This window comes from Eptesicus fuscus, chromosome 1 (genome assembly GCF_027574615.1).
Source record: "Eptesicus fuscus isolate TK198812 chromosome 1, DD_ASM_mEF_20220401, whole genome shotgun sequence".
Taxonomy (NCBI): domain Eukaryota; kingdom Metazoa; phylum Chordata; class Mammalia; order Chiroptera; family Vespertilionidae; genus Eptesicus; species Eptesicus fuscus.
The window spans coordinates 8115109-8136684 of record NC_072473.1 but is presented as its reverse complement, the minus strand read 5'-3'; the positions used below and the strand labels follow the sequence as shown (position 1 = coordinate 8136684).

General features: G+C 48.6%; 1 protein-coding gene across 1 annotated transcript; it reads right to left on the bottom strand.

Annotated features, from left to right (window-relative positions):
* Positions 1 to 5364: 5364 nt before the first annotated feature.
* Positions 5365 to 6193, bottom strand: LOC129149000 (claudin-34-like). The gene has a single exon (XM_054715561.1). It carries the CDS (start codon positions 6177 to 6179, stop codon positions 5535 to 5537), a length of 645 nt encoding a protein of 214 aa, XP_054571536.1. The 5' UTR covers positions 6180 to 6193; the 3' UTR covers positions 5365 to 5534.
* Between the last annotated feature and the right edge of the window lie 15383 nt (positions 6194 to 21576).

Genomic DNA, 21576 nt, shown 5'->3' with positions numbered 1-21576 from the left:
CTCCTTCCCTTTTTAAATTTGAGTTATAATTTACATACCATAAGATTCATCTTTTTCATAATTTACAATTCAGTGGTTTTCAGTATATTTACAAAGTTATGCAACTATCATTACTACAATCTAATCCAGAAGATTTCATCACCTGGGAAAGAAATTCTATACCCATTAGCAGTCGCTCCCCATTTCCCCCCTCACCACCCCAGCTCCTGATAGCCACTAATATGCTTTTTACATCTGTATATCTACATTTTCTGGATATTTCATATAATCATATGTCTGTGGTCTTTTGGATCAAGCTTCTTCCATTTAGCATAATCAAGGTGGGCAAAAATAGGTTTATAGTTGTATCCATTTTTTAAAAATATGTTTATTGATTTTAGAGGAGAGGAAGGGGTGGAGAGAGAGAGAGAGAGAGAGAGAGAGAGAGAGAGAGAGAGAGAGATCATTGTAAGAGAGAAACATTAATCGGTTGTCTCCCATATGTACTCTGACTGGGGATGGAACCCATAACCTAGCTATGTACCCTGACCGATAATCAAACTCAGAACCTTTGATTTATGGGAGGATACTCCAACCAACTGAACCATCCAGCCATGGCTACAGTTGCATAGACTTTTGAATACAATATTTAATAAACAATAATACAAGAATAAACTCTGATGGGTGAAAAAGGTGAAGGGATTAAGCAAAAAACCCCACAAAACAACCCATAGACACAGTCAACAGTATGGTGATTATTAGAGGGAAAGGGGGGTGGGGGAGGCAGATGAGGGTGAAAGGGGGATAAATGGTGATGGAAGGAGACTTACTTGGGGTGGTAAATACACAATACAATATACAGGTGATGTATTATAGGATTGTATACCTGAAACCTATGTGATTTTATTAACCAATGTTACCCCAATAAATTCAATTAAAAAAAAAGAATAAATTCTGTTTCACAATTAGGTTTACAGTTGTGAGTATGCGAAACACAGTTCATTCTTGTATTATTATTTATTTATTTGTTATTGTATTCAAGAGTGGATAAACTGTAAACCTACTTTTGCCTCAGTCTGCATTTTCATGGTTCATATTGTATCATGTATCGGACTTTCATTGCTTTTTATGGGTGAATAATAATATTCGATTGCTTGGAAATGCCATGTTTCCTTTATCCATGCATCAGTTGTTGGGCATTTGGATTGTTTTCATTGTTTGACTATTGTGAATAATAATGCAATGTATACTCATGTTGCAATTTTTTGTGTGAACATATGCTTTCACTTTTCTTAGGTATAAATCTAGGAGTGGAATTGCTACGTCATATGATGACTGTGTTTAATTTTGGATTTTACCAATAGAGAATATTAGGCCACTAATTGCCTTATTAAAATATTTAACCCAGCCTTATTTTAATTAGCAAGCGGCCTCGGTACATTTAAAACATAATCTACAGTATTATTGTGAAGTATATATAATGTGGGCTTTAGAGTAAGTCCGATGAGTGTCAAATCACCCTGAGAATCTTTATCTGAGATGTGGGCACTCTGAGAGGGGAAAAAAAACCCCGCTTCATCTCCCTGCTCAGAGGTGATGGGCTGGGTTCAAACCCCCTCTCTACGATTATTAGCTGGGACATGGGACATTGTGATGGGTGAAAAATAAGGTCTGATCTCCCCTGCTCAGGGATGGAATCAGAACAGTTCTTTTTCTGTGACTTAATGTGCTAAACTGTGTTAGACTACATGTGAAAATGGGGTCTCCTGGTTAATGAAACATTCTGGCTGAGAGAAATATACCACAAATCCACCATGGCTAGATTGCTTTTGAAAGCAATTAGATCGTGAAAACCACATTCAACACTGAAAGCACAGCAGCATTTTGCGATGGTTTGAAGTAGATTTCCAGAAATTAGCAATGATATAGACTGTCACAATGTGAGGGGCCAGGAAGCAGGACTAGAATAAAAGGTTGAGTAGCTCTGAAGATCATTTAGCCTTTGTAAATTCTCAGCAATTTTCTTTTCCTCAATCAAAGGATTTTCTAGTGGTGAAAGCATACAGTAAATGCATTAAAATGCTTGCTCAGATTTTCCTATTCCGGTTAATGATTTTATTTTCTTCAGAGGCTTATTGACTGAAACGAAAGTGATTTTCATGCAGGAGGCATGATTACACACTTAATTTCTGAGGACTGCCAGCAGCCCAGCTCAGTGCTGTGTCCTCTGAACCCACACGCTATTAGAACCAGAGCAAGTGTGTGATTGAAGCAGGCACATGCACTGATGCTGTTTCTCTAGCTGTGGCAATTTCTAGGATTTATTAACGGCCCATGGAACACAAGTCTGTAAGAAAGCCTGCTTTAACTCTGTAGGTGAAAGAGAAAAATATCACTAATTTTAATTTGCCTGGGGTGGAAGTGCATGTGTAATAATTACACGTAATTATAAATGCTCAGGCAGATCGTGCTGAATGATATCAGAGATTCAGATTACTGTGCAATATGGGAACAATCTAGGGAAAGTCAGGTAGGGTGGATATTCTTACAAGTGTCTTTTCAAATATATATATTTTTTATTATTACTAGGGGCCCAGTGCACGAATTCGTGCACCTTGAAAGGAACCGTGGGCCGTGAGGCTGCGGTAGGCAGAGGGGCGGGTCTTGGCCCATCCTCCATGCCCCGCCAGCCCCTCCCACTGTGGCCCCCAGTCCCCTGTCTGCCGGCAGCCCTCCTCCCGCTGCCACGGCTCCCATGCGCTGATGGCGCCGGCTCTGCTTGCACCCGCTGATGGCGCGGAGCAATTTGGGCCGGCGCCAGCAGTGGGTGTGAGCTGTGGCTGCTGCCTCAAATCGCCCCTCAGGAGCAGAGAGAAGTGGAGAATCCCTCAGGGGCAATCGGGGCCAGCAGCTGCCACTCACATCCCCTGAGTGATTGGGGATGGCACTGGGCGCCAGCACCAGGTGTGAGCAGGGCTTTAGCCAGCTGTGGGTGTGAGAGGTGGCTGTCGGCCCCAATTGCCCCTCAGGAGCAGGGAGAGGTGGAGAAGCCCTGAGGGGCGATCAGGGCGGGCAGCCGCTGCTCGCATCCACTGACTGCGCTGAAAGATGGGGGACACAGGTGGGAGCACCAGGCAGGACCACAGTGGGCAGGAGCAAAGAATTTTCAGTAACCGCCAGAGGCTCCACCTGAGGACAGCGACCGCAGGCCGCCTTGGTCTGGCGCCCCCACTCACCTGCTCCACCATCCCACCGCAGCCAATGCCCACCATGTTTTGCACTCTGCCGCCTGCGATGTTCCGCGCGCGCCCCCTGGTGGTTAGTGCACATCATAGTGACCGGTTGTTCGGTCTATTTGCATATTAGGGTTTTATATATATAGATGTGGGACATCCGAGAGACGCTTCCATTTTAATTCAGTCTGACCCCGAACAGACTTTAGTTGGTTGGCTTGTTCAAGCATAGAAAGGCAGACTCATGATTCTAATCTTTCATTGAAAAAGTTATGGTTACAAGTTTACTCTGCTCGACATCATTGACCCAACAGGGTCATGAAAGTAAATCGAAATTTTGCACAAATTATAAAGTAGTGGTTCTCAACCTTCTAATGCCACGACCCTTTAATACAGTTCCTCATGTTGTGGTGACCCCCAACCATAAAATTATTATTATTATTATTTTTTAAAAATATTTTATTGATTATTTACAGAGAGGAAGAGAGAGGGATAGAGAGTTAGAAACATTGATGAGAGAGAAACATCGATCAGCTGCCTCTTGCACACCCCCTACTGGGGATGCGCCCGCAACCAAGGTACATGCCCTTGACCGGGAATCGAACCTGGGACCTTTCAGTCCGCAGGCCGACGCTCTATCCACTGAGCCAAACCGGTTTCGGCCATAAAATTATTTTTGTTGCTACTTCATAACTGTCATTTTGCTACTGTTAATGAATTGTAATGTAAATATCTGTGTTTTCCGATGGTCTTAGGTGACCCTGCTAGCGGTTCTCAACCTGTGGGTCGCAAGGAAATGTCCTTTTTTTAGAGAATAAATTTGAAGTGCATAGGGATGAAGGAACGTGATGTCTGGGGTTTGCGTTTAAGTTCTTCGGAGAAAGAAAACTAGAGGAAAAGAAGGGAAGGAAGGAGAGAGAAAGCGAATATGGCAAAAGCGCCGTAACTGTTGAGTCTGGTCATGGAAGGGGGATTCCTCCCGCTGTTCTGCTTTTGCACATCTGGGGAATTGCATGTGGTGGAGAGGTGTTAGGGCCATGCCAGGGAAGCTCAGGCCATTTTTTTTTTTAAGTGGGAGTTTGAGAGGGAGCTGTGAGAATCCCAGCAACTCTCATTTCCACACAGTGTATATATATATATATATATATATATATATATATATATATATAGCATTGATTATCCTATATAATAAAGAGGGAATATGCAAATTGACCATAACTCCACCACAAAGAAGGTGGTGCCCACAGCGGAGGCAGGGTTTCCATAACACAAGATGGCTGTGCCACTGCATAGGCCAAGTTCCCATAAAGAGCCTTAAGCAATCAGCAAGACCTGAGGCTGAGTCCCCGTGGGGCTTGACAGGGGACCTCATGGCGGATGCCTGCCATGTTCTGCACGTGCCCCCTAGTGGTTAGTGCACATCATAGTGACCAGTTGTTCGGTCTATTTGCATATTAGGGTTTTATATATATAGATATGGGACATCCAAAAGACACTTTCATTTTAATTCAGTCTGACCCCAAACAGACTTTGGTTGGTTGGCACCAAGCCAGGGGACCTCAGGTCTTATCCCCCACCCGGCAGGGCTTGAAGGGGGACCGCAGGCCACACCCCCACCTGGCGGAGCTGGCCCAGGCTGGGGGACCTCAGGCCATGCCCCCGATATGGCAGGGTTTGATGGAAGACCTCAGGACGCGCCCCCCACCCCGGCCCAGGCTGGGGGACCTCAGGCCATGTCCCGACCCCGGCGCCGAGCCAGGAGTCCTGATGCTGTGTCCCCCCATCCGGCGGGGCTTGACAAAGGTGGGACCAGCCGGGTCTGGATCTAGCCCAATGGGAGGGGGGGCTGGCTGGGTCTGGGTCTCGCACAATTTTGAGGCTCATGTGGGTGGGCGGGGACTTGACTCTGGGTTCCGTGGTATGCCACAGACTCTGACAGGAGGAATATTTTCATATACATTTTACTAATTTTCTTTCATCTCTGATACTTGTATTATAGAGAAAGGGCAAATAGCAATATTAAAATATTTCCTCTAATTAATCCCCTTTTAATGGGCACAAATTTCATGTACCAGGACACGAGTTTACTCAATAATAATTAAAATCCAGATTCAGTAAGACAGGTGGAAAGTGGTTTCTTTGGAAATTTTTAATGAAAATTCCTTAACCAATCAATGAGCCCAATTTGCACATAGCAGGATATGGCCACTTTCTGCCAAGATGACCTTTGTCATGGTCATGAGTTCTTGGATCTGTTTGATAGTTACTTCACCCCCATAAAATGCTCATCGTGGATTTGCAAAGCTATGCAACCGGGAATTTTCACACTTGCAAGACTTGGGGGTTCATTTGGCTGTTGGGGGGCAGCTGGAAAGAGATGGTAAACAGCCCACTCAACAGCATCAGGCATGCAGCCAGAACCGCCAGATACACGGTGCTGCCAATCTCCTGCCTTTCCGGCCTGAACGGGATGTGGAAGGATGGCGGGAAGTGTATGCCCTCTTCATTCTTCACCGTGTAGTAGTTAGAGAGCACGGCAATGAAGATAAATGAACCAGCGACGATGCTCAGGATTCTGGAAATGAGGAACAGATTGCAGGTGGTGTCCTTCTGAAGCTGTCCCGCGTACACTCTCCGCAGGCCCATGACCATGAGCCATTTCCCCAGGAGACCGAGGAGGCTGGAGGCCAGCAGCAGGTTCTGAGAGATGCGGATATCCATTGGCAGGTAGGTGTCAGTGTAGGTGTAGCGGTGACAGGCTATGGGTCTGGTCTGGGGGCTGTTGGGCTGGTAAGTGCAGACCTTCCACATCCCTACACAGGCCAGCCCCCAGGGAGGCTTGGGGCTGCTCTCCATGTACCATACTCGCCAATTAGCCTGGCCCATGCAAACCATGGTCAAGAGCCATCCCAGGATGTTGATGGCTAAACTCGCTGCCTGGAAATTGGCCTTGTCGAACAAGGCCATGGCTATGTATCCAGGGGATCTGCAAACCAATAGAGAATGACATGAGGGTGGGACCCACGGGCTGGAACTGCCCCCCCGGGGGTGAGCAGTGCTATATTGGAGAAGGAAATGCCATATTCGAGAATGGAGACACTTGACCCCCATGCTCTGCTGGCGAAGGGTCCTTGGGCAAGATTTACTGAAAGCCTTAAAGTACACAGACTTTCACCCTGCAGGACAGTTAAGTGGTTAGAGCGTCTTCCCAACAGGCCCAGGTTGCAGAGCTCAATCCCTGGTCAGGGCACATACAAGAATCAACCAATGAATGCATCAGTCAGTGGAACACCACGTCGATGTTTCTCTCTCTCCCTCTCTCTCTGTCTCTAAAGTCAATGAAAATATGCACAAACTTTCAAACCAGCAGTTCCACTTCTGGCCATTTGTTGAAAGACTCAATTAATACCTTAATCAATAAAGTAATTAAAAAAAGACTCAATTAAGATTGGCTACAGCCCAGCAGGCGTGGTTGAGCGTCAACCTAAGAACTAGGAAGTCAGGGTTCGATTCCTGATCAGGGCACATGCCCCTGCTGTACACTTGATCTCCAGTGTAGGGCATGCAGGAGGCAGCCAATCCATGATTATCTCTCATCACTGATGTTTCTCTTCATCTCACTCTAAAATCAAGAAAAACACATTTTTTACAAATCTTATATGAAAGGAAGGACGGAAGCAAAGAAGGAAGGAAGGAAGGAATGAAGGGAAAGAAAGAAAGAAAGAAAGAAAGAAAGAAAGAAAGAAAGAAAGAAAGAAAGAAAGAAAGAAAGAAGAAAGAAGGAAGAAAATAAAGGAAGGAAGAAGTGATGGATGGAAGGAAGGAAGGAATAAAGGAAGGAAGGATGGATGGAAGGAAGGAAGGGGAGATGGAAGAAAGGATGGAAAAAAGAAAGGAATGATGGATGAATGGATGAAAGGAAGGAAGGAATGATGAATAGAAGAAAGGAAGGAAGCAAGAATGGACAGGAAGGAAGGGAGGGAGGGAGGGAAGGAGGAAGGAAGGGAAAGAAAGAATTGAAGGAAGGAAGACTGGATGGAAGGAAGGAATAAAGAAAGGAAGGATGGATGGAAGGAAGCAAGGGAGGAAGGAATGAAGGATGGAAGGAAGGAAGAAAGAAAGGAAGGAAGGAAGAAAGGAAGGAAGGAATGAAGGATGGAAGGAAGGAAGAAAGAAAGGAAGGAAGGAAGAAAGGAAGGAAGTAAGGGAGGGAGGGAAGGAGGAAGGAAGGAAGGAGAGAAAGATGGAAGGATGAAAGGAAGGTTAGAGAGGTGGCAGGAAGGAAGAATGGAAGAAGGAAGAAAGGAAGATAGGAAGTATGAAAGGAAGAAAGGAAAAATTGATGGATAAATGGCAGGAAGGAAGGAAAGAAGAAACAAAGCAAGAAAGAAAGGAAGGGGGTAAGGTAGAAAGAAAGGAAGAAAGGACGGATGCAAGGAAGGAAGGATTGATGGATGGAAGGAAGGAAGGAAATAAGAAACAAAGAAAGAAAGGAATGAGAAGGCAGAAAGGAAGGAAGAATGGAAGGATGGATGGAAAGAAGAAAAGAAAGATGGAAGGAAAACGAAAGGGGGAAGGAAGAAAGGGAGGGAGAGAGGGAAGGAGGAAGGGAGGGAGGAAGGAAGGTTGAAAGGAAAGAAGAGAGTGAAGAAGTTAGAAAGGAATGAAGGAGAGAAGGTAGGAAGGAAAGGAGAGAAGGAAGGAAGTAGAGCAGGTGGGAAGGAAAGAAGGAAGGAAGGCAGGAAGGTGGCTAGGGTTCATCTCTCCTGTAAGAGCACTGATGACAGTTAACCTGTTCACAGAGCAAATAAAAGGATTAAATAAAGTGACGTGCCCCCCCCCGCCCCCCCGTCCCCCCGCCCCAAGAAATCTCAGGGCTTTCTTAACCAGGGAGAAAAATAAAGCGCAATTGTTACTCAACCAATACAAAAAGGCAGGAGGAGGAAGTCTCAGAGGTACCAATGGTAGCCACTGCCAAGCAGTAACAGAAATAAAGAAACTAAACATTCTCATGTTTCCATGGCTCCCAGGGCTGGTCTGCAGGCCTGTGACAGTAGTCTTCTTAAAGGGCCAGAGTCAGGGAGCAGGTCTTCAAGAGGTGAAGTATTGCCCTGGCTGGTTTGGCTCAGTGGATAGAGCATTGGCCTGGGGACTGAAGGTCCCGGTTTCTATTCTGCTCAAGGGCACATGCCTGGGTTGTGAGCTGGATCCCCAATGTGGGGCATGCAGAAGGCAGCCAATCCATGATTCTTTGTCATCATTGATGTTTCTCTCTCTTCCTTTATCTCTAAAATCAAGAAAAACATATTTTTTAAAAGACAAATCTTATATAAAAGAAATGAAGGAAGGAAGGATGGATGGAAGGCAGGAAGGAAGGAAAAAAGAAAGGAAGCAGTGATGGATGGGAGGAAGGAAAGAAGGAAGAATGGATAGATGGCAGGAAGGAAGGAAGGCAGTAAGGAAGAAGAGAAGGAAGAGAGAGAAAGGAAGGAAGAAAGGAAGGAAGGAAAGAAGGAAGGAAGGAAGGAAGGAAGAAAGAAAGAAAAGAAAGAAAAGAAAGAAAGAGAGAAAGAAAGAAAGAAAAAAGGAAAGAAAAGGAAAGAAAAGAAAAAAGAAAAGGAAAGAAAAGAAAAGAAAAAGGATGGCCGAAACCGGTTAGGCTCAGTGGATAGAGCGTTGGTCTGCAGACTGAAGGGTCCCAGGTTCGATTCTGGTCAAGGGCATGTACATTGGTTGCGAGCACGTCCCCTGTGGGGGATGTGCAGGAGGCAGCTGGTGGATGATTCTCTCTCATCGTTGTTTCTAGCTTTCTATCCCTCTCCCTTCCTCTCTGTAAAAAAATCAATAAAATATATTTTAAAAAAAAGAATGAAAAAGGATGGATGGAAGGAAGGAAAGAAGGAAGGATAGATAGATGGCAGGAAGGAAGGAAGGAAGGAGGGAAGGAAGGAAGGAAAGGAAGGAGGGAGGGAGGGAGGGAGGGAAGAAAGGAAGAAAAGGCAGGCAGGCAGGCAGGAAGGAAGGAAGGAAGGAAGGAAGGAAAGAAAGAAAGAAGGAAGGAAGGAAGGAAATGAAGAAATGAAAGAAAGAAAGGAAAGGAGGAAAGGAAAGAAAGCCAAAGCTAAAACTGTAAATGCCTCGAGGTTAAGGCTAAGGATAGCCAGTTGCAAGCAGCCAACTAGTCTTTATACCTGTGGTTCTCAACCTTCCTAATGCCGCGACCCACAGGTTGAGAACCGCTAGCAGGGTCGCCCAAGACCATCGGAAAACACAGATATTTACATTACGATTCATAACAGTAGCAAAATGACAGTTATGAAGTAGCAACGAAAATAATTTTATGTTTTGGGGTCACCACAACATGAGGAACTGTATTAAAGGGTCGCGGCATTAGAAAGGTTGAGAACCACTGGCCTAAATGATTCCAATGGGAAGCCAAGTTAAGAGAACTACTGCATGTAGTCATGAAATAGTGCCAGGTTAACTTCATTTCTTTTTCCTCCTCTTCCTTCTCCTCCTTCCCCTCCTCCTCCTCCTCGTCCTTGTTTCTTAAAGCAATGCAGACTGGTAAGGATGGAAGGAGTTTTAGAAGTAAGGAAGCTGAAACTACAAATACAGGCTTAGTTTAGACCAGAGTCCAGATCTCTTGAGGTCCATCTTGATGTTCTTTAAAAAAAAAAAAAAAAAAAAAAAAATAATATATAATATAAAAATATATATATATATATATATATTTATTGGTTTTTAGAGAGAGAGAGAGAAAAGAAGAGAGAAATAGAAACATTGATGAGAGAGAAACATCAACATTGGCTGCTTCCTGCACGCCCCCTACTAGAGAGCTAGCCCCAAACCTGGGCATGTGTCCTGACCAGCAACCTCTTAGTTTCTGGGTCGACCCTCATCCACTGAGCCACACTAGTTGAGTTTGATGTTCTTTTCATCAGACATTCTACTGGCACTTGGTGGCATCAAAGGTGTAATTGACTGGGAAAGAATTTAATATTTCATCTGAGAGTATAGATTAAGTGGCCTCTAAGTACCTATGAGAGGCCATTGTTCATGAAAAGTCATATTCCATATTCCATGAAAAGAAATAAGGATGTTTATTCCCCTTAAACTGAATTTCCTTTATAGTATCTTATCTCTCCATTAGCCAATATCCTTTTGAAAATCATGTAGGAAATGATTACAAAATTAATTTTTGACTTATTTACTTGAAGTCAAAGTTCATCAAGAAATAAACATCCTTTTTACCATTCTCAGAATGGAAAAGAAAAAATTTACAGGGAGGTGTAAAGGCTGCCGTGAAGACAACTTATAACTGGGTTGGACTACCAAAGAATGCGAGGAGGTGGATATTTCTGCTTGGAGTTTAAAAAGGGGAGAATCTTGATCTTGGCTGCTGTGGATCTTCGGGATAAGGAAGAACAACCAGGATTGCAAGTTCCAGAACTGGAAGAGAGCAGAACTCACAGGAATATAGCACTTTAGATGTAGGAGGACCACAGAGAATGCCCTGGAGGTGATGGAAAGGATCATGGTGGTTAACAGGCACAGCTGGAATGTGCCCAGATCAATGATGCTCAACCAGTGATGGGGGACCACTGTTCACTAGAGACCTTAAAGAGAAATAGCTCAGTGCTGCTTTTGCACTGGAAGCCTGAGAAAGAGCACCAACAAACTGATGCTTTGCTTTCCACCAATACCAATTCAGGCCACCGTTTTGTCCCAGCATGTCAACTGTCCCTATCCTTTACATTCGATAGCTACGACTCAATACAGGGATTATGACTCTATTGTGACACAATGGAAATTAATGAAGTTCAGCCAAAGGTGGTTCTGGCCTAGATGGAGAGCTTGGCTTCACAATTCCTCAAAGTTTCTCCTCTGAAGTGAGAAGCCTCTGGAACAAGAACCAGTAGCAGCAGAATCCCAACCAAGAGCCATTTGGGGAACTTTTACTGAGAAACTCCTCCCTCAAGGCCTAGTTCTGGGCACACTTCATTGCTGCCCCACAGCTTACTTGGAGAAGTCTAGGCAGTGACAGGGAGTAGCCAGCTTAGAGGATGCTAGAGAATGAGGTCCAAGTAGGAAGCTGGGTTCATAATGCTAAGGACTGGGGAAAGACTTTTAGTTCTTTCTTGGATGAGTCTAAATCCCAGAACTGGCCTTGCATCAAGAGGATGACCAGAATAGAGGGCTTTTGGTTCCAAATTCTATTTTGAGCCACACAGCAAACACTGGGAGGTGGGAGGTGGGGGGAGAGGTCGAGTAGAGGGAGGGATGCACCTTCTCCCACAACACTGGCGATATCTCCATCCCATATCTGGGATTCCTGCTAGTCCCCCTCTGCCCTCCAGGGGCTCTGGAGTCCAGAGACGGAGAGGGGGAGGGGGCAGGAAGAAGAGAGAAGATGGAAATAGAGGGCAGGGAGAGGAGGTGTTCAGAAGTCTCAGGATCTGGGAAGAAGTGGAGAAAAGCTTTCAAAGTAAGGCAAAGAGCAGCTGGAGCCGTGGTTCCTTTGCTTCCTTGTTGCTCTCTCTGCCTCACTCTAAAATGAGGAACTTCAGATTCTGAGTGAGGAGGATGTTCCTAGCTACCAGCATAAAGGACCAGAAAAAAGCCAACAGGTAAGGATTAAAGTCCAGGGTTAATAAAAAGCCCCTTTGCTATTGATTCCTTCTGTGAAAATTTCAGAAGTAAATTTCCTAGATAAATTTTAGTTCATCTTTCAAGCTAGGGAAATACCAGCTACTCTCTTCTAATTAGCATTGCTAAAATGCCTGGTAAGATGAGCAACTAGATCAAGGCTTTCATTTCCTGTGGCTTTTGTATGGGAAGCTGCCATAGCAATCAATGTCTGTGTAGCTTTCATTCCCTTGGTTCTTGGTGTTCTCTCTGACAGTAAGAAATTCCTTCCTTCCACAGAATAAATGTCATTTTGTTAAAACTGAATGCCTGTCATTTATTCCTTGCAACTAAGGTACATTTTTATGAAAGAGTTTGGATGGTTCACACAGAAGTCCTACCATGCAATTCTCCATTGGAAGCCATTTTTTATTTCTGAGACTGTTAACTGGATTGCTATAAACACCTTTAAGCACTCCTCTTTTCTGAGAAAATTGCTCTCAGAATCAGTAGGATTGAACATAGATAAAGAGACAGTAAGATCATTTTTTGCATGAAACCAAGCTCCTATTTAGAGCTTAGTTTGTCTATACAAACTGGGGAATTGTGGGAGGCTCCACAAACATTACTGAGATTTCAGATGCATAGAGAAAATTTGGGCTTGTTGCCTAGAGATTGATTCTTCCCAGAACACGTGACTGATCCAGCCATGTAACAACCCTGGGTGGAGCTGTGGGTGCATCCTTAGGACCGACGAGGGCTCACTCTGAGCCCAAGGTAGGGTTTCTCAACCATGTCACTATTGACATTTTGAACCAGATAGTTCTGTGTCATGGGGGCTGTCCTGTACCCTGTGGTAGCATCCTTGGTCTCTCCCCACTAGATGCCAGTACCCTTCCTCCAGTTGTAACAACTAAAAATGTCTAGATACTGCCAAATGTCCCTAAGGGAAATATCGCCCCCTGTTGAAAACTACTGACCTAAAGCACATAATTGTTTCTTCTGGTGCAGTTGTAGAGGCTTTGAACACTTTTCTTCAAAGGGTTGCACAAAGTGAGGGAGCCACTAGAAAGCCAGGAGAAATGCTAATTGAAGCAGCTTTTTTTTTTTTTTTTAAATTTCTTTATTGATTAAGGTGTCCCATATTTGTCCTCATCCCCCCATTCCCATCCCACCCCTCTCCCCACGCATGCCCCAATCCCCTGTTGAACTTAACCGTTGGATAGGCTTATATGCATGCATACAGGTCCTTTGGTTGAACTCTCCCCCTCCCCCACCCTCCCCCTACCCTCCCCTATCCTCCCTCTGAGGCCCGATAGTCCGATCGATGCCTCCTTGCTTCTGGTTCTGTTCTTGTTCCTCAGTCTATGTTGTTCATCATTTCCCCTAGATGAGCGAGATCATATGTCACTAGATATATACTAATAAGAACTGAATGTGAGACGAGCAATAATAGTTATGCTGACAGGCAAATGAATCAATCTGTAGCGAGCTTCCCCCTGGACCAACAGTTCTTTTGAGACCCAATTTCAATGTCCAGTAGTTCCTTATGTGTACATGTCAGCACTGACCCCTCAGCTCTGGATGGTGGACAAATGGTGGTAATGGAGGTCCGACTCCCTCTGGTTTGGTCTTGGCCGAACCCAGGGGCACGGCGTCACCCGGACTAAGGGGCACGTGGCCTCACCCATACCCAAGGGGCGCGTGGTCTCACCCGGGCCTGGGACCCAGCCTCACCCGGATGGATCCAGGGGCGCACGGCCTCACCTGGACCCAGGATCTGGCTTCACCCGTACCCAGGGACGCTTGGCCTCTCCCAGACCCAGGGGCACGTGGCCTCACCCGGGCTTAGTTGCACAAGGCCTCACCTGGATCCAGGGACACATGGTCTCTCCCGGACCCAGGGACGCTTGGCCTCTCCCAGACCCAGGGCCACTTGGGCTCACCCGGGCCTAGGTGCACGAGGCCTCATCCGGATCCAGGGACGCATGGTCTCACCCGGACCCAGGGACGCTTAGCCTCTCCCAGACCCAGGGGCACGTAGCCTCACCCGGGCCTAGGTGCACGAGGCCTCATCCGGATCCAGGGACACATGGTCGCACCCGGACCCAGGGACGCTTGGCCTCTCCCAGACCCAGGGCCACTTGGGCTCACCCGGGCCTAGGTGCACGAGGCCTCATCCGGATCCAGGGACGCATGGTCTCACCCGGACCCAGGGACGCTTGGCCTCTCCCAGACCCAGGGGCACGTGGCCTCACCCGGGCCGAGGTGCACGAGGCCTCACCCGGATCCAGGGACACATGGTCTCACCCGGACCCAGGGACGCTTGGCCTCTCCCAGACCCAGGGCCACTTGGGCTCACCCGGGCCTAGGTGCACGAGGCCTCACCCGGATCCTGGGACACATGGTCTCACCCGGACCCAGGGACGCTTGGCCTCTCCCAGACCCAGGGCCACTTGGGCTCATCCGGGCCTAGGTGCACGAGGCCTCACCCGGATCCAGGGACACATGGTCTCACCCGGACCCAGGGACGCTTGGCCTCTCCCAGACCCAGGGCCACTTGGGCTCACCCGGGCTTAGTTGCACAAGGCCTCACCTGGATCCAGGGACACATGGTCTCTCCTGGACCCAGGGACGCTTGGCCTCTCCCAGACCCAGGGCCACTTGGGCTCACCCGGGCCTAGGTGCACGAGGCCTCATCCGGATCCAGGGACGCATGGTCTCACCCGGACCCAGGGACGCTTGGCCTCTCCCAGACCCAGGGGCACGTGGCCTCACCCGGGCCTAGGTGCACGAGGCCTCATCCGGCTCCAGGGACACATGGTCGCACCCGGACCCAGGGACGCTTGGCCTCTCCCCGACCCAGGGCCACTTGGGCTCACCCGGGTCTAGGTGCACGCGGCCTCACCCGGATCCAGGGACACATGGTCTCACCCGGACCCAGGGACGCTTGGCCTCTCAGACCCCGGGGCACGTGACCTCACCCAGGCCTAGGTGCACGAGGTCTCACCCGGATCCAGGGACACATGGTCTCGCCTGGACCCAGGGGTGTGTGGGCTCTCCCAGACCCAGGGGCGCTTGGCCTCGCCCGGGCACGGGATCCAGCGTCATCCGGGTCCAGGGGCACATGGCCTCACCTGGACCCAGGGGCATGTGGCCTCACCTAGACCCAGGGACGTGAGGCCTCACTTATACCCAGAGGCGTGTGACCACACCCGAGCCCAGAGGCGCGCAACCCCGCCCGCACCCGGGTCTCAGCGGGGCCCCGTCTTCCCGATCCCAATTCCTGCCGGTCAATCCCCCCTCAGCAATTCCCCTGGCCATCCTTCCAGAGCTCCAGTATGGCTGCTGCAGAACTCGTCGGGCGGCGGCTCGGCGAAGCTCCGGTGCGCCTGGTGCATGGCGGTGGGCCGGTCTGGCATCGCTGCGTCGGCCCTTGGGTCTGCATCGGTGGCCGGTCGCCGAGCATGCGCACCTGGCCGCTTCCGGGGCGTTGAGATTCTTGACGGACTCGGAGGTCAGCAAGCGCGGAGTCTCCCACCCCATGTCTCATAGGGGCTCGTCTGTCCGTGCTTGGCTGCCAGTGGAGCCGTCCCCTCAGCCAGAGACCGCCGGGGGAACTGCGCCGAGCACGTTCCAGGCTGCTGTTGTATCGCCTGAGACATAGTTCTTTTGTGTCGCCTGAGCCGTAGTTCTTAAAGTGTGGTCTTTGGGTCACCGGCATCAGCATCATCCCACATACCCCTCTTTTATTCTAGTTGTAGAGCATCTACTCAGCCAGCCCTATGGTGGTCTTGGATGGTGTCTGCTCTGCTCTCTTGTCGTAGTCTCAAAGTTGTTGTGGTAGGCAACAATCAGGCTTCCGCCCTATGCCTCCATCTTGGCCCTCCTTTGTATAGTTAAGTCTTGATTGTTGTTGGTGTCACTGGGGGGGCTCTCTTTGTCTATAAAGGAAGAGTTGCTGTGCAGGAGACACGTTTATGGGCCGGGTCTTGGTGCAGCAAAGCTTTGGCGCTCACTGAATATTCCCGTTGAATGTGTCCCTTATGCACGTGGTTGAAATCTGGTGTCATCTCCCACAGACCACTAGATGCCCTCGTTTCTGGGTCTCCAATGGGGTGTAGATCAGCTACTGCCTTAGGCACTCAGCAAGGATTACAGCAAAAACTGTAGTTTCTTCCTCCTGTCTGAGTGGCCCTGGAGCAGTCCGACTAGAACAGCAGATCATCTGGTCCGCTGCCAGAGGGCAGGCCACCCACGTGCATAAGCCGTCGCTTGGGGCGCAGGTGTGCCTGCAAGACTTGCAGGGCGGGTCTTCAAAACGTGCGGGGCGGGTCCCAGGGCGGGGCGGGGTCTCAGGGCGCCAACAGGCCATGGTGCGGCGAGCCGCGATGGCTGTGAGTCTGGTCCTTCTGCCTTCCACGTATCTAAGTCCCCTCGTTCCGCACTCCAGCGCAGCAAACACTGATTGCTGGGCGCACCTCCGCAAGAGTCCCGCCTCTCCCCGCAGGCATCTGGGTCTCCCGCGGTTCGCCAGAAGATGGATTTCAGGGTGATGGAGAGCTAATCTCCCCTAGGTTTAGAACAAAAGCCCCTTTCCCCCGCCTCCAGCCAGACCCACGCGCCTCCACACCTCATCCCCTCCGATTTCGCTGGGTGCGAGGCAACAGAGCAGCCTTTAACCTCCGCCGCCATCTTTTTCAAACTTCCCAATTTGTACTTCTTAATCCCTTCATTTCAGTCAACTCTACTGAAGTCTAGCGCCACCGGGAGGTGCACGGAAAGGGCGCCCGGGCCTCCGTCCGGTGCCCGGTGCGCGCGTCCCGCGGAACCAGGCGCGCGAGGGCCGCGCGGCGGGGACGGGCGCTGGGCGGCCGCCGAGCTCCAGGCACCGCCATCGCCGCGTTCCGGGCGTCGCCGCCGCGGCGTCCCCCCCAATTTGTACTTCTTAATCCCTTGAATTCAGTCAACTCTACTGAAGTCTAGCGCCGCCGGGAGGTGCACGGAGAGGGCGCCCGGGCCTCCGTCCGGTGTGCGGGGCGCGCGGCCCGCGGCACCAGGCGCGCGGGGGCTGCGCAGCGGAGACGGGTGCTGGGAGGCCGCCGGGCTCCGGGCGCCGCCGCTGCGGCGGTGTCCCCAGCGTCCCGGGCCGGGCGGCCTGCGGGGGCGGCAGAGTTGCGAAAGTGAGTGAGTTTCCCAGGGTTTCGCCCGGAATGGGGTTCAGTGCAATCGGAGCCGGCGCTCAGCGCACTCAGGAGCCTTTATCTCCTTCCTGCCAGTGAACTCCGGCCAGATCATCAGCCGCCCCTTCCTCTCCGGTTCCATCCTCCCCGCAGGCGCGTGTGCTCGTGTCTCCGCCCGTTTCTCCATACCTTAGGCTTTTACGGCTTCCCCGACTGTCCCCGTGGCCTTCTCCTTCCCCCCAGCTGTGGGCATTTCAGTCCACCAACTTTCCTGTGGTTCTGGACGATGTCCGTTCTGACCTCTAGTTGTATTTTTGAAATTGTTGTGCCCGGCTGCAGGTTAGGTGTTTAACCTATGGCGCCATCTTGGTTCCTCCCTGAAGCAGCTTTATAGAGGTGTCTTTTAAAAATCTCTCTCTATATAAAGAGGTAATATGCGAATTGGTTCTAAAGGTGTCCCAGTCACGACCATTCAACAGGCTGTGCATGCACAGGAGCTGGTGGGTGGGGACAGGGGCGGGGACTTGTGCCACCCGGACATGAGGCTGCTGCCGGGATCGCCCCCCCCCCCAACCCCACCCCCCGTGGAGGTGAGTGCAGGCCCGCCGCACCGCCCAGCCCGGAGGGGTTGTCAGGACAGGCTGCAGCGGCCCCCACCAGCAGCGGCCCACCCCCACCCTGGTGGAGGCGCACGCAGGCCCGCTGCGCCGCCTGGCCCAGAGTGGGGCATCAGGACGGGGGTGCCCCCCCCCCCCCCAAGCCGAGGCACATACAGGCCCGCGGCACCACCTGGCCTGGAGGGGGGCATCAGGATGGGGGCGGGGCCTCAGCGGAGAGCTCTCAGCACTCCTGCACCGGGGTCTGAAGGCGTGGAGAGGAAGGGAGAGCAGATGTGCAGTTAGGGGTTTAGGCCAGGAGGGGGAAGCAGATAGGCAGTTAGGGGGATCAGGCCAGGAGGGGAGTGCAGATAGGCAGTTAGGGGGATCAGACAAGTGGGGGAGAGCAGTTAGGGGGATCAGGCTGGCAGGGGAGAGCAGTTAGGCAGATAGGGGGATTAGGCCAGGAGGGGAGAGCAGTTAGGGCCATCAGGCCAGCAGGGGGGCAGTTAGGGACATCAGGCAGGCAGGCAGGTGAGTGCTTAGGAGCCAGTGGTTCTGGATTGCGAGAGGCATCCCAGATTGGAGAGGGTGCAGGCCAGGCTGAGGGACCCCCCCCCCCATGCATGAATTTTGTGCACCGGGCCTCTAGTATATATATTGACAAGAGCAAGTTTTGGGATTCCAAGAGCTTTGGGGAAGTAGCCACCAGTAAGAACACATCCAAGAACTGAGAAGAGCCTGCATTAGGAGGTGACTGTCAAATGATAGGCTCCAGCACCGAGGTGAGATATTCCTCTGAGAGGAAGGATCAGTCAGCCTCTTCCATCTGCTTGATGTAGTGTCTGTCCTTAGTGCAGAGAGGGAAGAGATTGTTGGTTTTATCTTGATTTTTCATGAAGGGGAGACAGTACTAGTATTCAATTCAATAAGCACTTATTATGTACCTATTGTTTATTAGGTTCTGTGTTTGGTTATGGAGATACTGGTAGATTGCATAAAAGACCACAAATTATTTATCCCTCAGTATTTGTGCCTTTTGGTAGTCCTCTCCCACACTGACTCTGGGCTTTGGCAAATGGGTCAGTAGTAAATGTGATATACTAGTGAGCAGAGACCTGAAAAGCTCTTGCTCATTGGGGCTTAACTATTCTTGAGGCTCTTGGGACACCGCCTTATGAAGAACCCCAAGCTAGTCTGTTGAAGAGTTAGAGACCTGTGGCCCAGTGACTCCAATCACCCTAGCTGATAGCCACCCGACTTCCAGAAGCAGACTAGCAGCTAACTGATGTGGCTCAGCTCATCATAGCAGAAGACCAGCAAAAGAAAGACGCAGAGATGCCAACCCACAAAATTGTGATTGAAATAGATGGTTGTGGCTTTTAGGTACCTAAGTTTTAGGGTGGTTTGTTATGTAGCAAAAGCTAATTGGTACAGTAACACAGATGGATGAGATACAGTTCTCGCCTTCAGGACCCCACAGTCTAATACTAGTAGAGCACTAATTTTTTTTCCCCAAAGGAGCCTGCCTATGTAATCGAATGCTCAGAGCCATGGTAGATGGTAATACTAGCCACTCACATTCTTTGTCCTTGGAATACTATTAAAAGCATGAACCCTGACATCAAAGTGCTTGGGTTCAAATCCCAGCTCCATCACTTACTAGTTGTGTGATCCTTGGTAGATTGCTTAATCGTTGTGTGTCTCTTTTCTCACCTGTAAAAGGGAGTAAGATAATAATACCTACCTCTTAGAGTCGTTGAGAGGATTACTATGTACAAAGTTGTTATCACAGGGCCTGCTACTTGGTGTTTTGAAAGTATTAGCTATAACGGTTGGTCTAAAATAAAATCAGCATTAAAGTTTTTTCTTTTTCTTTTTAAACAAGACTGCCCTTCAAATATCATAGCAATATATGTTCTTTGTGGAAAATTGAAAGAAAGTAAAGGATAGATTTAAAGAAGAGAACAAGTGTCACCCTTCGATTTTGTGCCAACTTTAGCAATAACCTACTTTATTGTATATCAAGCTATGGCGATCATCTGTTGGAGAAAGGTCATTCAAGACACTCAGGGAATAAGTGTATTAAGTGCTTAGTTGGGTGGTGCCCTTTATATAGAGTTTACTGTGTACATGCCTCCAGGTAGATTGAAGAGGCTCAAGTAGTTCTTTGTCTTATAGCAACTGGGGATAATTTGCAGATCCCAATGAATTAACTTAAACATTAGGGCAAAGTGCAAATGAAAACTAGCAAGGAAGGCAATAATTAGCAGCTCCGTGGAGCATTTTATTTTATTTTTTAAATTTTTTCTAAAAAATTGATTTCAGAGAGGAAGGGAGAGGGAGAGAGACATAAAAACATCAATGATGAGAGAGAATCTTTGATCAGCTGCCACCTGCTTGCCCCACACTGGGGACTGAGCCCACAACCTGAGCACGTGCCCTGACTGGGAATTGAACCGTGACCTCCTAGGTCATAGGTCCACGTTCAACCACTGAAACACACCAACCGGCCCGTGGAGCATTTTAAATTGAAGAACACATTCCCACATGTCGCCATTCTTGATGTGCAGGGCTGCCCAGTAATTTCAAAAGGACAGTTTTTTTTAACCTGCTTTTGCAGAAGCATGCTGCATCTTAGAATGGTACAGCGGCTCACTGAGGTCACAAGGGTAGTGACTGGTGGAGTTGGCCTCATGCCCAGGGCCACCAACCGAAAAATCCAGGGCTCTCCTCACTTCCCTGTCATATGCAATCTGGAAACAGTGCCTTCTGAGTGAGGAAGACTTGGGGCAAACACTCATTTCAGGGGCTTTACAGCGATGATTTGATACACAAATATATTGTGACATGATTACCATGGTTAACACACACATCACTACATATAACTATTTTTTTATAGTGAGAATATTGAAGATCTACTTTAATTTTTGATTATATATTGAGATGATAATAGTTTGGATAGATTGACTAAAATAAAATATAGTATAAAATTAGTTTATCTTTTTGAAAAATTTTGAGAAAATATGGCTACTAACAAATTTAAAATTACATACATGGCTCCCAATATATTCCCATTGCATAGCACTGTTTTAGAACCATGACCATCAGGAATTTGGATCTTCATCTGTAGAGAAATGGGAAGGCATTAAAAAGTTTTAAGCATGGAGAAATTATGACTGTGTATTTATTTATTATTTTTTAATCCTCCTGAGGATATTTTTTCCATTGATTTTTAGAGAGAGTGGAAGTGAGAGAGAGACAGAGAGAAATAGCGATGTGAGAGAAACACTTCGATTGGTTGCCTCCTGCACGCCCCTGACCAGGGCCCGGGCCGGGGAGGAGCCTGCAACCGAGATATGTGCCCTTGACCAGAATCAAACCTGAGACCCTTCCGTCCGCATGCCGATGCTCTATCCACTGAGCCTAACCGGCTAGGGCATGACTTTTTTTTTTTTTTTTTAAAGAGAGGTTAATTTGAATATACTGTGGAGAATAATTTAAAGGGGACTGAGGTGGCTGTCAAGAAACTGGGTAGGCAGCTTTGCAGGAATCCAGGTGAGAGATTATAGTTGCTTGGTGATGACTGAGAGAAACAGCTTTCTCTTCAGTGTCTCTACTATAATTACAGTTCTGGAGAAAATGTAAAAAATGTACGTAGGAGTGTGTCTGTCAAGGCAAATACCAAATGGAATATCACAAAGGAGCTGCTTAAGATTCTAGGTTCTTCTGTCTCTAAAGTGCAGACCACAGATTACCTGATGCACATACACTTGTTCAGGGAGGAACCACTTAACTGGCAACTCTACACCATGCAAAATGTGGCACTAGACCATGATGAATATTTGGCTTTGACCCTGAGTGAGGGGGACCTCTGGAGGGTTTTAAGTCGCGGTAGTGACATGACTATCAGGTCACGCACTTTAATTAGATGATGCCGGCTATTGTGTTGAGAAT